Raw genomic sequence first — 16,001 nt, forward strand, 5'->3', positions numbered from 1 at the left:
GAGCTCGTTGCGCCCATTGTTGCCAATTGTGGTCCCCGGCATCCCGTGCCGCGGGGACTGTCGGGGTCACCGGGAAGGGCACGGAGAGCCAGAGAGACCAACCATCGATGGGAAAGGCATCGGGCTGGAGACAGGGGCGATCTAGCGCAGAAGACATGTGCAATGAGCATGGCACGCTCAAGGCACTGAAATGAAACAAGGAATGAAAAACAGGTCATGTGACCGATCTCTGTGACTGGTCTACTCCCGGGAAGTTCGTATCACTGCGACTGAAAAGTGAATCTCTGACCCAGAGACGCGTTGTGAAACTGCGACATTTTTAGGCCGTTAAAACGTTCACGTAGGTATGACACTCTAGGATAGTGACCTGACCTGACCAAACAATGCGGTTAGTGTCTTCCAATCGTTCCGCCTTTATCCAAAAGGCTGGGTAAATCCTGCGCAATGCAAAGCTCATCTTTCTAATATATTACACATTACGAGCACGCGCATAAAATAAACGCCAGGGCCGGGGTACAGTGCCTGCCAACGGCCTTTCCCCGCCGTCGGAGATGTCCATTAAAACAGCTCTGACTGAGCCCATTAGCTTCTTACTGTCTAGTCGAAACCCACGAGACGCCTACCACCACTTAGTCATTGTTTAGTCACCTTGTTTAGTCATTCTGATTTAAATGGGTTTGTTCGTTGAAAAATCGCTTAAAACTTGGTCTGAACTTTGTTGTGGTGCCTACAGAGTAAAAAGAATCAGCTTTATGACAGTAATGTGGCCTGGGGAAGGAGGTAATTTTGGGCTGTGACGTCACATATTTGAAAGTTTGTGTTTGGAATACGGGAAGCCTAAGATGTTTAATGAAAAATAAATGCCAGAACCGTGTTCCTGGTCATCCAATCTATAAAGTCGGGCACAATTTAACTGGTTTTAACAACATTTTAGAAGGTGGGATAGTCCCTTTAAAACCAAATTAAATAACGGTGTTGAGTGTAAACTATTGCGTAGATGTCGGACATCTTTGGACAAATGGCTTGCTTGGACATTTTTGGACGGACAGTCGACGTAAGTATTGGACATTGGACGGACATTGGACATACGTTTTCTGAAATTGACATCACTGATTCACTACTGTCTACTGTGGGCCACAATGTGCTACGTCAATTTGGGGACCGTGACCTTTGTTGACCTCTCTAGATCTACTGATTATGCGTGACGCCGGACGGCTTGGGCCACGCTACAATGGCCCGTCGTTCTGAACCTGGGCTGTATCGTGTCAATTTTTCGAGCATTTTATCTTCATGTTAGTCAGGTCAAACGAGGTCACATCAATTCACTAACGATACCCAAGACAAGTTGCGGGGTATGTAATGACGACTAATTTGCTTTCAATTGCAATTTTCCTATTCGTCTATTGAGGAACTGCTGTACAAATATTTTCGACCCGACCTTTAAAGGACATGAGGTCATCACGTGCTCTCTAGAGGTAAAATTGATTGTAGTTACTACTTACTGAATAGCTTCAGGTCATGGCCAATCGTTTGGTGCAATTTTCAGCGCTCTTTGTGTAACGGGGTGTCGGGTGGGCCAGAAAATGCAGTGCACCTTTAGCGTCCGTGTGTTGAGCGTACAAATGCCGCCAAGTGATTTATGGCAGGCATTTTCCACCGCCAAGGGCTATGCAGTGTGCGTGTTTCAAGTCGATCCGAAATGTCCCTGAAATGAGCTGTATTCGGGCTGAATCCCGGCTGTATTGACGGCCATCGGTCGGAGAGTGTAACAGACTAGTCCGAAGTATTCCATGCGAGTTTTCAAACGTGTCAGCAGTTTAATTTCTTCATAATTCCCCGGCAGAACTGGCCTAGGAATCTAAAGGAGAGAAAAGCAATGCTCTTCAAAGAAGGTCGGCAACCTGCTCGTATCTCTTTATCTGTATCTGTGTATATCGTGTTCTATATGCGGCTGATCTTTGACTTTGTTAATTTTACTGTTCACGACCCCACGCGAAATGTAAAAAATCGCATCCATGTGAGAGTGTATTTTGTGTGGCATATGAGTAAATCACCATATCACAGGCTCTCCATTCAACTCTTACGTTCACGGCTAGTATTCAGCATTATAAGTTATAAAAAATACAACGGCAATCACACATCCTCCACAGTGCGATCAATGACGTTCCAAGAACAGCAAATAAAAGCATTTTCATCAAGCACCCGTAACGGCAGCCTCGATTCGGCCATATGAACCAGCTAAGCTCGCCTTTCGCCGCTACCGCGCCAGTACGAGCTGGCTGAGAAGGATACCGGTGGCCACACCCACATTGAGTGACTCCACTCCGTGCACGAGATCCCGCTGCGCTGGGACGGTCCACGGCTGGCATAGCGCGGCCAGCGAGGCCTCCACGCCGCGGCCCTCGTTACCTGCCGACACAGCGGTCACGGTTAGTTCGGTTATCAAGGCGATGGAATGATAACGATCAGCTTAGGTGATATTTGGAAGTGATCGTTCAGGGCGGAACGGTTAAGGCAAACTCGGTGATATTTAGGGATGTTCAGCTCAGTGATCTTTTGGGATCTTATGTGATCCAAAGTTCCATCTTTGGAGCTGGAACGGTCAAGACTCACGATCAGCTCAGTGATCTTTGAAAATGTATAAGTCACGGTCACGTCAGTTAGCAATTTTCGGAGGATAGAACGGCCACAGTTACAGTCAATTCAGTGATCTTGGAGCTGAAAAGGTCATCTTGCAGATGAGTCAGACGGGAAAATGATGCGGCTATCGAGTTGACAAGTCAATAATGTGGTGTGGGGTGGTGTGATGCTCGAAAACTGGACGAGAAATATGTTAACTACATTCTTTTCTACGATAAAAATCGCACCAATTAACGGTAATTAAAAATCATCGTAGCTAAATGCCATGGCACCCCACAGCCGTCGGCCCACCGCCAGCCGTAGTGTTCGCCGCCGATTCCACGCCGCCCCGTCGCGCTACCTCAATCAGCGTTAACCGGCGGCAACTGGCCGATGGGCCCGGCACCGAGCCGACCGGCCGCCGGTCGCGTGTCACCACTGTCCGCCAATAACGCGCAATTGGACAAGTGGGCAGTACATCCTCCGGGCACGCGCCCGGCAGACGGTCCCCCGCCGGTCGCCCCCCTTTTATCGCCCGGCCACATTACAATCGGAGGTCGAATGGCGCAGACATGAATGCAGGCACGCGGCAGCCGGAGGCGGACGGGAGGATACTTTTTTGGACAGAAAGTTCGATGGAATTGATAATTGATATGAACATGTTGAACGGTGATCAATCAGTAAGCATAAAAATTAAAATTATTATTTGCTGAAACCTTAAGAAAGTGTAATGCTTTTCAAATCTTCAGAATTCTTCAGAAAGTCCCTACAACATGAATGGATTTTTAACCCGCGCCGGGCCGGTGCTCTGCGACAACCGCGCTGGGCCGGGGAGGTTCTGATTTCTGAACACCTCCCCCCTCCCCCCCCCCGCCTAACTCGGCTCCTGGGCCACGTAGCGACACGCGGTAAGCGGCAATCGAAAGAGCGTCAAAAATAATGGCGGAAATGCTCAGTCATTTTCAAGATCAGGTCAAAGGTCAGGCCACCAGAGGTCATCAAAGGTCAAAGTTTGTCTATTTCAACAATTTTCGAAACACTCGGCGGCTAACTCGGGAATCAATAGAGCTACAGCGCCGCAGAGAAGCGCATTCGATAGCTCTAATGTTCTTTCCCTAACATGTCCTCAAATTTGACCAAAGTTAACAGCTTAGCCTCCAGAGGGCAATAACTCTAAAATAGCCATTTTCACGAAAAAAATGTTTCTTTTTTAATAACTTTTGACTCCACTTTGAGCCACGACATTACTTTTGCCAGCATCGTGTTCCTCTCGTCGAGACGCGTTGAATGAACTATACGTTGACCTATAAAGGTCATTTTGAAAAATTGACAGGTCAAGGTCATGACCTAACCGTAAAGGGTCATGTTGGATAACAGTCGATCCGCATCGTCGAGCTGAACACATCTGAGGCGTTTTCATCGCTCTCGCATGTCTCTATCAGCAGTTATTGTAAAAAAAAAACTGCTGGGGACATTTCATGGCCTGGTATGACCTGAGGGACATACGAAGTCACGGGTGCCATTTTTCGGTTCAGCTTGTCGAGTTTACCTGTAACCCGATATTTAAGAGTGTTTGGAATGACGTTCGTCCAAAAAAGGGGTCTTTCAATTTTCTCCCTTTGACTTATAACGGAGAGGTCGCAAAATTGACCTGACCTTAGGTCACCGACATCAAAATTCCGAAATATACATTTTTCATTTTTTCATTTTTCATCATTTTCATCTTTTTTTACATTTTGTTAATACCTACTGTTACTCCTAACAATCGCTGAAAGTTTCAAGGCGATCGTTCAGTCGGCGTGGCTATCACGAAGATTCTAACTTTTTCTGAGGTAAGGTCACTTGACGTTACTTGGTGACCTGACCTTGAGAAACCTGGGTCTGAAATTTTCACAACATGTGCGGAAAAAATGCATGAACATTGAACAGGTGTGCCAAAAGCGGCAGCGCGGAGCTCCGCCGTTTTTGAGATCTGCGAAAAAGCGCGAGGGGGGGGATGTTCAAACACCTCCCCTCCCGACGCGAGTTAACTTTAGTTTGATCACCTCACGGCCTCACGTAATATTATATACGTCACATGGCCCTCCCGTTACAACGACGATGACAATGCCCGACTTAGTTAGCGCCGACATCTCCATCATACGGCCTTGGCGCCGACAAAACCATCAGATTTCGAGCACCTAAAATCTTGGTTTCATACGATACTTGGATGGAACGAAGCATTTTTGACCTTCCGAGACACCACTGAGGTCGTAAGTTCCGTCAATGATTTCCGATCCGCTAGAGATGGCGGGTTGCAAATGGGAACAATGAGCTTAAATTGACCTGTTAAAACAAAATGAAGCAACACATCCTCCCTAGGTCAACGTCCTGACCTAACCTAACCCAAGGTTAAGGTCAACCCAACTCAAAACGACCATTTCTAAAAAAAATCACACTGCACGACATTGGACAACGCTGGACATGTGAGCTAACGTCATGACACCGACATCGCTACACAGTACACTGAGACAATTACTTTTTGCCGATGTTATTTACCAAAAACTAGAAACGATTTTTAGGTCGTTTACCGAACAAAGATCACCGGTTGACCGAGACATTACGAGCATCGTTCAATGCGTCTGGTGACGACATAACACATCCATTTTTCGCTGAGCTATAGCTCAATTTGGAGCGAAATAACGAGAAGGGTCGTACTAGCTCGCCCTCTCCAAATGAAATAGCGAGGAAAATAGGTTTAGCGAGCACCGTATGTATGACTAAGACTACCGAACCCTTATCAACATCCCACATGCATACATACCTACGACCAAGATTGTATCGGTGCCGGCGACGATGGGTGGGGCTCTCTGTGTATTATTGCCGCCCGTCTCTGTGTCTGCCACCACCAGCTGCCACTGCCGGCTGGCCAGCAGCTGCAGCAGCTGCCGGCAGCTGGCGGCCGGCGCCGAGTACACGGGGAACACCTCCAGCGCTCCGGCGCTCGCCTTGCTGACCGTCGGCGACAGCGGGCAGCTGTGGGCAGCAGCGATCAACTACGGAGTCACCGGAGTATGGAGTCACCGGTGCTGTGGACCAGTCGACCAAAGCCAACGGCAATGAAACGATGCTCAAAAAATGTTTACAGTACACAAGCTGCGTTATCATAATTCAAGACCATGGCACTAGGAAAAAACACGTCATGAATCGTTGAATACCTACCACATTCTGAATCGTACACCACCTCACCTGTTCTTATCCGGGATGATGATGGCGTCGACACCGAGGAAGTAGCTGGAGCGGATGATGGAGCCGAAGTTCATCGGATCCTGGACCCTGTCGAGCATCAGCCACAGCCTGCGCCGGCGGCCGGGACGCTCGGCCTCGACTGTGTCGTCAGCAGAACTGGCGCCCGGCTGGCTAGCAGGATCAGACACCACGCTGTCGGGTGACGTCGTCTCCTGTAGCTTCTCGGACTCGGATTTTGTCGATACGGGCGGCTGTTGCTCCTTGTCTTTGACAGCAGGCGTCTGAACGTCCTCACCGCCACGGTCAGGCCCTCCGGTATCGGTCTCCAGCGACCAGAAGTTGGTCGCCGTCTGGTTCCGTTCCCCCGCGGCCGCCGTGGGCGGCGGGGGTGTTCCGAGCGGCGGGTAGCCGGTCCGTACCAGCAGCTCATCCACAGGCCGCGGCAGGAGCGGGGTAACGCGCGCACACACGCCCTGGTGCACGCCCGTGCCGCCGGCCATCTGGTCCAGCATGGCGGGCGGTAGGGGCACGGTGCTGACGCCACGTGCCGCGCACTCGGCCACCAGCCGCGACAGCCGGGTGTCGCCGGGACCGGATACGGCGCGGTGGTACACCTGGTTCACCTGACGGAGGCCCGCCGACAGCGCCAGGGACACCGGGTGCAGGCCGTACAGCATCTGACGGTCGCCGGGCCGCGCCGGCGCCGGCTCCGACTCAATGAAACCGAGCTTCTCCTTCTTGCGAAGGCGTTTACCGACGGGCTTGTCAGGCGACCGGTCAGGGCCGTTCCGTGATGGATGATGCGGTTGATATTGCCTCTGCGGTCGTGGATTCTCATCTTGGTTCCACCGTGACTGAGGACGATACGGCCTCTCGTCGGATCCGGGACCATGGCGTGGGGACTTGTATGGCTTTGTCACTCTGTGCCACTGGTTCTCATCTGAATCCAAGTTAGGACTGTCTCTCGTTATCCAACTGTTGTTCCTGGAATCTTGGTCATCCCATCTGCTCTTCTGTTTTGATGGCTTTGAGTGCTCCCACTGGTTTTTGCCTCTTCTGTCAAAGTCTCCTTGCTCCCTCCAATCATTTCTAGGCTTCCATTTATCTGTTTTGTACCTTTTCTGAGGCTTTTTGGCATCTAACTTCAGTGAGCCCTCTGTGAAGTCTGACTGAGTGGCTTGTTCATGCTCAGTAAAACTATTATTTTGAACAGCTTTGTTATTCTTGGGCAGCTGGGAAGGCTTGGAATCATCCTGTTCTGCTTTTTGTCTCAATGTAAGCACAGATGAGAATGTTGAACAGCTGTGATTACACAGGCTGGGCAAGCGGAGTAAGTGTAGCACCCTCCTGCTCAACATCACTTTTATCAGATATAAATACCTGGAAACAGAAAGGTAAGCACAATCAGTGTTGATGTGATATGAGCTTAAGGTAAAGTAAGTTTTTCAATTTAATGGGAAATATCAAATAGCAATTTCTAAGCATTTAAAAAAGGCTGGTCCCATAGTTCAGTTTGTCAAGCAGTGGACTCCTAGTATTGAGAGCTCTAGTTTTAGATGCTCCAGTGCCAGATATATTATGAGACTCTTGTCCTGATGGGGATGGTCTGTGGTTGGTTGAAGCAGCCACAGTCAGTTGAAGTAAGTTGAGTTGAGTGAGACAGTCTGTGTCTTGATTTGATGGGCAGTGGGCACCTTTACCTTTGGTAGGTATCTAAACTAAATTCTCCGGTTAGCCGGAACCACACGTTCCGACATCCGACAGTCTAGGGTTCGGGGCTTACACAGCAAGCTCAGCTTTGCATGGGCTCCAGCTCAGTCAATCTGTCCATCCATACTCAAGCTAAATTTATAAAAGGATATTGCTTTAACTATACTGATACCGATTACGAGTGTCCAGTGACCGGCATAGTTGACGACGTTGACGTCGATCTGGATCGTCAGTGAGCGGGTAGCTTGTGATTTGAACGGCCGAAGCTACACTAGCACCAGCATGAAGCTAACAACAATTCTGCCCCTATATCAATAATATATATAATTCCCTTGATGAAGCTACTGTGATATAATCAATCAAGATGCAGAGGAGTCTCACACCCATCTGACTCACAATTTCAAAACACGTGTTTGCCAAGTGTGTGCAGAAAGGTGGTACCCTAAGTAAGTGCCAAGCTAACCGCTACAAATAGATTCAATGACGTCATAATATCTGTTTCTTTTCATTTGTCAAAAGTGCCTCTCCTCGAGAGGTGCGCTTTCAAGGGTGAGACTAAATGCTTACTTCGAAATCTAAGCTGCGTTGCGGCATTGGCGGTTATGTGCGGCGTGTATGCCGCATGATTAGTAAGCGGCGACTACTAAATTAAAAGCTCAATAGCTTTGACCTGTTTTCAATGGATAACACTGCATACCAAAAATGTCCATCGCTCTCGTCATAGAATATTTATTTATATGCCCATATATGCATAGACGTACATAAATGTACGTCAATTTGAGTTGACCAATGTGTGCCATCTTTATAGAAATAGAGCTAATGAGCCATCAAACGCGGTCGTTCTAAATCATTTACATTGTTAGCCGTCAGGTGAATACCAAAAAAACACGGTTCCAATGCATTCAGTGTTGAGTTTCAGACATTCGGTTTGTTGATGCCGCAACGGGAAGTTTTTCACCCGTTCAGACGCTCGACCCAGGGTGAGCCAAGTGTTCTTAATTATAGTTAAGTGCTTTTCCCGGATTAGCTTTCGTTGCCAGCAATCTGCTCAAGCATGACCCTAACTTCATGAGTGGTGTCATTATAATGCTAATTTTGCTTACCAAGCAAATCCAAAAATAGTACGTTTTACAAAAACGCACGTACAATAATGTACGTCTATGCATATCCGTTACATTTTGTTTCCCAAACATCAAACACGTTTATGCTTTGGTTTGATGGGAAATGTGAGCCTCAACGATGTTCTGGATCAGGGCTGCGGGAGTCGATGGATTTTCAGTGACTCCGACTCCGACTCCGACTCCGACTCCCGGTAGAACTATCGACTCCGACCGACTCCAACTCCGACTCCCGACTCAGCAGCCCTGCCAGGTCAGCGGAGTCGATGGGTTTGTCGGTGATTCTGACTCCGACTCCGGCTCCGGTTTCCAAAATCGACTCCGACTCCGACTCCGACTCCGGTCAGAATTGTCGACTCCGACCGACTTCGACTCCGACTCCGACTCCGCAGCCCTGTTCTGGATGGCATCGAGGAGCGAAGTCGAGTCGCCGATGTCACGGTCGTCGTCCTAGAGCCGCCGGAAGTTCGCGTCGACACAAACGAAGACTCTAGCGACGAAGAGAATGCTGACCCAGCCCGCCTGACGTAACTGGTCTGAGCCGTAACTGACGTAACTGAGCCGTAAAGACGTAACTGAGCCCGTAACTGGTCGCACCCACCGGCTCAACCGGTTCGGGATGATTATGGATGTATGTCACTTCCAAAGCAGCACCAAGCTTGACCCTGATGATCGGTTTTGCAGCAGAGATCCAGAAGCGCCAGTTCCATGGCACGGGTACCATGTGAGGGAATCGCCTTCTGAAGGCGAACAAGTTCACCGACATCAACGCCTTCAAGAAGAAGTCCAATCAGACCATCGAAGCATTTACGACTGCCAACAACGGCTGCAGTGCGGGCCGCTGTTACAGGGCCTCGGCTAACATGTTAACTACTGGGGCAAATGCCCCAGTAGAGTCGAGGAATGCCCCAGTAGTGGTCAGGCTTTGCCCAACCTCCACAAAATGAGAATATATCAATATTAACGTACATTCTTTCATTCGGGAGCGGTTGAAGACGTTTGTGGCAAGAAATCAGGGGCGGCGGAAGAGGGAGTGCACGGTGTGCAGCTGCACCCTCAATTTCCATCCAAAAACATAGGCGTACAGCCCACCGCTAAAGTAATGTAGGGTTTTACCAATCTCAACGATTGGCTTTGACTGGAGATTGTTTAATGCGGAGTGATCGAAAAGAAGATGTCAATAGCTAAAATTGCAGCTGCAAGAGTGACGATACATATAAGCTACATTCAAAGTTTCATTGTACGAGGGTCGTTCCAAAAGTAATGCCTCCTATTTTTTAACTCCGCCCCAAATGATCGGAGGGCGATGAAATTTGCACCGTATCATGACTTAACCTTAACTCGCATGTCTTTAAATTTTCATTTCTCTATCACAGCTATTTACCGCGTGACGTCTTGGTAAACGAAGTTCGTCATGGAATATCGTCAGAAGCAGAGGTGCGTCATTGAATTCCTTCACAGGGAAGGGAATGCACCCATCGACATTCACCGACGTTTGCAGAAGGTCTATAGAGCAGACGCGGTGGATGCGAGCACAATTAGCAGATGGGTCCGTCGCTTTGAGAGCGGTGAAAGTGATGTCAAAGACAAAGCACGCTCCGGACGTCCGCGCACCGGGCGCCAGCAGGCAAAGTGATGTGCACCGTCTTCTGGGACAGGCAATGTGTCATCCTCTTGGATTTCCTGGAACCAGGAGCGACTGTAAACTCTGACCGTTACGTTGAAACGTTGACAAAACTGAAGGCCCGGATAGCCCGCGTAAGGCCAGAAAAGAAGAGAAACATTCTGTTTGCAACATGACAACGCTAGGCCACACACGAGTCTGAAGACCACATAATGTGTGGCAAAGTTCGGCTGGACATGCTGCCACACCCTCCTTATAGTCCTGACCTGGCACCGTCCGACTTCCACTTGTTCGCGCCTCTGAAGGACGGCTTACGTGGGCAGCGCTTCCCAGACAACGACGCTGTCATTGCCGCCGTGAAGAAAAGGACCACCTCGGCGGGCGCCGACTTTTACGAGCCAGCCATCAAGGCTCTCGTTCATTGCTGGCAAAAGTGCATTGAGAGTAGTGGTGACTACATAGAAAAATAAACGTAAAACAAAAAAAGTATGCTCGTTTTAATGACGCCACCCCCATCTTCCAATCTCATCAACTTTTTAGTTAAAAAATAGGAGGCATTACTTTTGGAACGTCCCTAGTAGTCTGACTAATCGTTCCTAAGCTTCAGAAGCAGGACATACCCATGACTGAAACCGCACATTACTTCTGCTGTGGACTGTACATTGGCAAGCATATCTTTTTACACCCCATAATCCATCTTCGTTCGAAAGAGCGTAAAAAATAATGACGAAATTACTTCAGCCACTTTTTTGGTCAGGTCAAAGGTCAGATCATGGTGAAGGCCAAATTTCGCCGATTTTCAGGTCGAATATCGACAGTTTACAAGATGCCGACGCATAACTCGGGAACCAATTAGAGCTACAGCACCGCGGAAAAGCGCATTTGATAGCCATATTAGCATGCTTTCTGGTTATTTCTCTTAGATTTGACCTAACGTCAACGGTTTTGCCTGCAAGGGGCAAAAACTACTAAAAAGACGATTTTGGGGGAACAGTTTTTCTGCAATAACTTTTGACTCATGCCTTGCACGAGCCAAGGCCCAATGCAAGCGCTTTCTTTTATCCGACATCGTGTTCCTCTCGTCAAGACGCATCAAATTAACTACAATTTGACCTTGAAGGTCAACTTGAAAATTCGACCTCAGGTTCAAGTCATGATCTGACCGGAAATTGTCATGTTGCATATCAGTCGATCTGCATCGTCGAACCAAACACAACTAAGGCATTTTCATCGCTCTAGCATGCCTCTTTCAAAAGTTATTCGCGAAAAACTGTTAGATACCATTCGTGAACTGAGATGACCTCAGGGGCATAAAAAAGGGTCACGGGTGCTATTTTCATGTTCAGTGTGTCAAAGGTCCTACAGTGATTTATAGTGTTTAGAATAACTTTCGTCCAAAAGAGATGGTTTTGAATTTCTCCCATTGACTTATAATAGATCGGTCGCAAAAGTGAGCTGACCTTAGGTCACCGATATGAAAATTCCGAGATATAAATTTTGTACATGCTGTTGCCCTTATCAATCGCTGAAAGTTTCAAAGCGATCGGTCACTCAGTGTAGCTACGGTATACATGGAAACATTTCATGAGGTGAGGTCACTTGAAGTGACCTGGTGACCTGATCTTGAATGACCTTGGTCTGAAATTTTTACAACACGTGTAAAATTGATGGATGATGGAGCGCCGCCGTTTTTTTAGATATCCGCGAAAAACCGCAGGAAAAACCGCAGGTGTTCAACCCCCCCCCCCCCCCCCCAGCAGGGCGCCAACACACTTTGACGATTTGCCCCAGTAGTCAAAATTCCTTAGCCGAGGCCCTGCGCTGTTATCCGCTGGATGGACGTGGTCGAGGATCACGAGTTCCAAGAGGCCATCATGCCGTCACTGGGGAAGGAAGAGCCGGCCGACGCCCCTGGACAGACGCACCTCTCCGAGTTCTAAGTCGAGGGCGACCAGTCGCTCTGCTCCGCTGACCATGCCGGCGACTTTACGTCCGGCTGATGACCGTCTTTAGTCATTACAGCGGGGCCACGCGCTCGGGACAGTGTCTGACGTGTACAGTGTGGGACGGGACAGGTGGTGCCATTACGACGACCGACGCGTCAGCTGCGTGGACGAGGCAGACGTCCTGGGCGGAGGCCCCCAGCGGAACGGCTACATCTTCTGTCTCCTCAAGAAGCTCTGCAGTCAGGTAGTCAGCATGGAGCGCGCCGGGCGCTGGACTGTGACTGCCACAGGGGAGCACAGGGTCACCGCGTCGGTGGCTAGCAGCAGAACGCCTCCTGATCGCCATTGACAACGTGCTCTTTTTATAGATCTACTATGTTGACTATTATGTACATGAGACAAGTTTTCAATAGACGGTAAAAGTTGACATAATTGAGTTTTGTTTTGCAAATTTTCTTATTTTCATCATACATGATCTACATCTATTTCCTAATTCAACGTATGAATTGTAACTACCATTTCCAAGGGTCTCTAATGCAACACAACATATCATACATCATATTTGACCATACTCGTACAACACAAGTTATTCCCCTCGCCCAGGTTAACGATGACATGACGTCACCCTACCCCCTCCACAACCCCATCCCCACCCCAACCCATCCCTCATACATCGCTTCTGAAGTACGAAAGACGTTAGCATTGTATTAGGGATATCGGATGTATTATTTTAGGACGGCGGCGGCAGACGTCACAATTGTCTTGTTGACACCTGGCATAGACGTACATTTTTGTACGTCACTTTGAACGAGCATATCAGGCAAGCACTAAATGTAAAAACAAAACAGTTGATGTCAGCAGCTTAGTAACATGTTGTTTAACAATGCTAGAAAGTTTCATACAAATACTCGACAAAAAATTAATTCATGCATATATGGGTTAAATAACTAACTTATCTACATCATTGTTTTGAACCAAATTAATACTTTCAACTTGACCCTCGCCCGTATTGGTGTTTTTCCAGCCACGAACGCATAAGGTTTCGCCGTTTGCCGTTTCGCTCCTGATCAAGCTAGAGCTTCGCAGAAAAAACGAGCGTGTTGCCCGTGACGAGAAGAAGCCGATGATACCCAATTTTAAGGTCCTAGGTCATCGGTTGACCTTCCAGGTCAGGTCAATGACTCAAAAGGCGGGAAAATTGGGACCTGTTAGAACGTCGTAGTGTGGCTGCTATGGGGTTTTTCGGGGTGCTGATCACAAATATCATGCTAGTTTTGATCACAGATGATGTCTTCATTCATTTAGGCCAGGTCCGGTCAGGTCAGGTCAGGTCAACCAGTAGAGGTCCTGCCGGGTATTTGTAGTAGGTGTCAACCGCCTCTGACAGCCTCGTAACATGTTACGAAGGCACCAAAACTACTTTGTAAACGTTCATGTGGTTGCTTAATTCGAATTCAGCTCGAAAAACTAGCCTAGAAACATGTCAAACTCGAAAAAGTGAACCGAGGTCACCAAAGGTCAATGACCTGACCTTCAGGTGACCTTGACACCCACCCTAATGCATGGGGGCAACATCATATCACATGTTTGAACGCTTGAAACCACGAAAAGACTGCAAACGCGCTGCTAATGCGAGCCGACATACGCTGAATCGCGGATCCGGCCAAACATGGTCTCGAAAAGTAGGTCACATGTCAAAGGTTATTTGCGTCAGGGTCATGAAATTTTCAGGGTAGGTGTAAAATTGATCAACGCGAGGGTACTAAATGTTACGTCGTGATCGGCCGCTTTTTACGCGAGTTATTCGCGAAAAATCGAGGGGAGTCCGTTCGACCCCCCCCCCCCTAAAGGGCGAGGGTTAACTCACAGTCCGAACTCCGGACAAGTTCGGTCTTGTTTGTGAATTTGTCGGAGCATCACCTAAATCTAGTGGAGAGATGATGGAGGGAAACTAGGCTTTTAAGGAGGGAAGGGAGTCGGTGACGGTCAGGGCCACTACAAGCAGAGCAGTCATAAGCTGGTGACAGGGCTGACATACGTTTTGATAGCATGACTGAAACAGACTTTTTGGGTAGCCAGGAAATCGCATGTAAGAGCCTATTGAAATTCTTACATCGGCCTTTATATGCACCAGTCGTATACAGGTGCGGGATTTGGCATACGATTTCCACACAATCGAAAGACTGTTTGGAGCCAACGAAGGAAGGAATGAGTGAGTACTAAGTTGAAAGCATTAATTTGGTTCAAAATGATGATGCAGATAACTTAGTTATTTAAATCTAAATATCTTATGACGAGAGCGATTGGCATTTTTGGTATGCAGTGTTATTCATTGAAAACAGGTTGGCGCGGGTCAAGTTGAAAGTATAAATTTGGTTCAAAACAATGATGTAGATAAGTTAGTTATTTAAATCTAAATATCCTATGACGAGAGCGATGGACATTTTTGGTATGCAGTGTTATCCATTGAAAACAGGTCAAAGCTATTGAGCTTTTAATTTAGTGGTCGCCGCTTACTAATCATGCGGCATACAGTAGGTCTATTAAAAAAGTCCCCAGCACCAGTGGGCGCTGCATTCGCTGAGCCGAACCCCCGTCTGCCCGTCCCATATTGATATCGCGCCGGGCTCAGGTCAGGTAGGGTCAGCGGGACCGCTCGGTCCGGCCCGCGGGCGGTGGACGGGCGGCCGGTAACGCTTTCCGCCAGCCAGCCGTAGAATCCAACAAACTGAAACGGGACGGCCACCGCTCAGCGCAGCGAAACCGGTGTTAAAGAATGGCAGTGTTACCGGTGTTAAAGAATAATCATTCATGGCCACAATGATTATGGGATAGTCATTGTTAGCCCGTGCCCACAGGAATGCCTAGACTGTCACGCCCTGTTGGAGGGGAAATGGGGATTGAGCATCATTCTTATAACTCAGCTTTGGGCATTTAAGTGGTATTCGAAGTAGCGTCAAAAGTAGCAAAAAGCAGAAAAAAATACTTCAGCCAATTTTAGATCGGGTCAGAGCAAAAGATCATGTCACCAGAGGTCATCGATGGTAAAATTTTGCTTGGACAGGGTGCGTTGCGCGCACCGGTGCATTGGGTTTCCAATTTCCATGGAAACATCAACAGACTCGGAAGCTCGTAACGCTAGCGTGGAGCCGAATTCATATCAACCGCCGCAACAATGCATGGCAGCGCAGCGCAGCGTGCTGCAGAGCGGGGCCGTGAAACATCGCCCAGGGCTATCCATGTGTCAGGGCAATCCAACCCACGTGATGGGCTCGGCCCCAGCGGAGCATGAGGCCCAGAACTCCCGCCCAGGCCCCCTGTCTCCCCCTAATTCCTGTCATCCTTCCCACTCTGAAATCGACCGAAAAAGCCTAACCTAACACAACAAGCAGCTTGTTTACCGCTATGTCTGAATAATATTGTCAGATTTAATTAAGGTCAACGGCTTAGCACGTAAATAACAGCAACTGCCGTCTGCCACCATCGGTATTATGAGAAAACCAATTGCTTTTCCACAAACACTAAAAGTTTTAAGCTAAAATTGCATGAAATTAATTTTACCAGCCTCGTGTTCCTCTTATCAAAACTTGATCAAAACGCTTCGAATGAATCAAAAGTTGATCTTTAAAGGTCATTTGAATAATTTGGCCTATGTTCAAAGACATGACCTGACTAGAAATGGTCATGATGCATAGCAGGATATTAGATCCGTATCGTGGAACTTTACAAACACTTTAGATGATTTCATAACTTAAG

The 16,001-nt window shown here is 48.1% G+C and overlaps 1 protein-coding gene across 6 annotated transcripts; it reads right to left on the bottom strand.

The window, feature by feature from the left end:
* Window positions 1-2,007: 2,007 nt before the first annotated feature.
* LOC122374933 lies at window positions 2,008-7,995 on the bottom strand. 6 transcript variants are annotated; one of them, XM_043353999.1, is made up of 4 exons: window positions 7,954-7,995; window positions 5,848-7,227; window positions 5,423-5,634; window positions 2,008-2,409 (listed from the first exon to the last, which is right to left on the bottom strand). In XM_043353999.1, the coding sequence occupies exons 2-4, from the start codon at window positions 7,203-7,205 to the stop codon at window positions 2,258-2,260; spliced, it is 1,722 nt and encodes a 573-aa protein (XP_043209934.1). In that variant the 5' UTR covers window positions 7,206-7,227; window positions 7,954-7,995; the 3' UTR covers window positions 2,008-2,257. The 6 variants fall into 6 exon arrangements, with proteins under 6 accessions (XP_043209934.1, XP_043209938.1, XP_043209939.1 ...); XM_043354003.1 differs by having other exon boundaries at window positions 7,548-7,966; XM_043354004.1 differs by lacking the exon at window positions 7,954-7,995 and adding an exon at window positions 7,903-7,948.
* Between the last annotated feature and the right edge of the window lie 8,006 nt (window positions 7,996-16,001).

This window comes from Amphibalanus amphitrite, unplaced genomic scaffold (genome assembly GCF_019059575.1).
Source record: "Amphibalanus amphitrite isolate SeventyFive unplaced genomic scaffold, NRLGWU_Aamphi_draft 001742F_arrow, whole genome shotgun sequence".
Lineage (NCBI taxonomy): Eukaryota > Metazoa > Arthropoda > Thecostraca > Balanomorpha > Balanidae > Amphibalanus > Amphibalanus amphitrite.

Excerpts from the sequence above, each read along its gene's own strand:
- LOC122374933 (XM_043354000.1), bottom strand. The coding sequence starts at position 7,756 with ATGCCGGTCACTGGACACTC. Across the intron at positions 7,228-7,736 it reads ATGCCGGTCACTGGACACTC|GTATTTATATCTGATAAAAG; the intron begins GTAATCGGTATC and ends TTCTGTTTCCAG. Across the intron at positions 5,635-5,847 it reads ATCATCCCGGATAAGAACAG|CTGCCCGCTGTCGCCGACGG; the intron begins GTGAGGTGGTGT and ends TGCTGCCCACAG.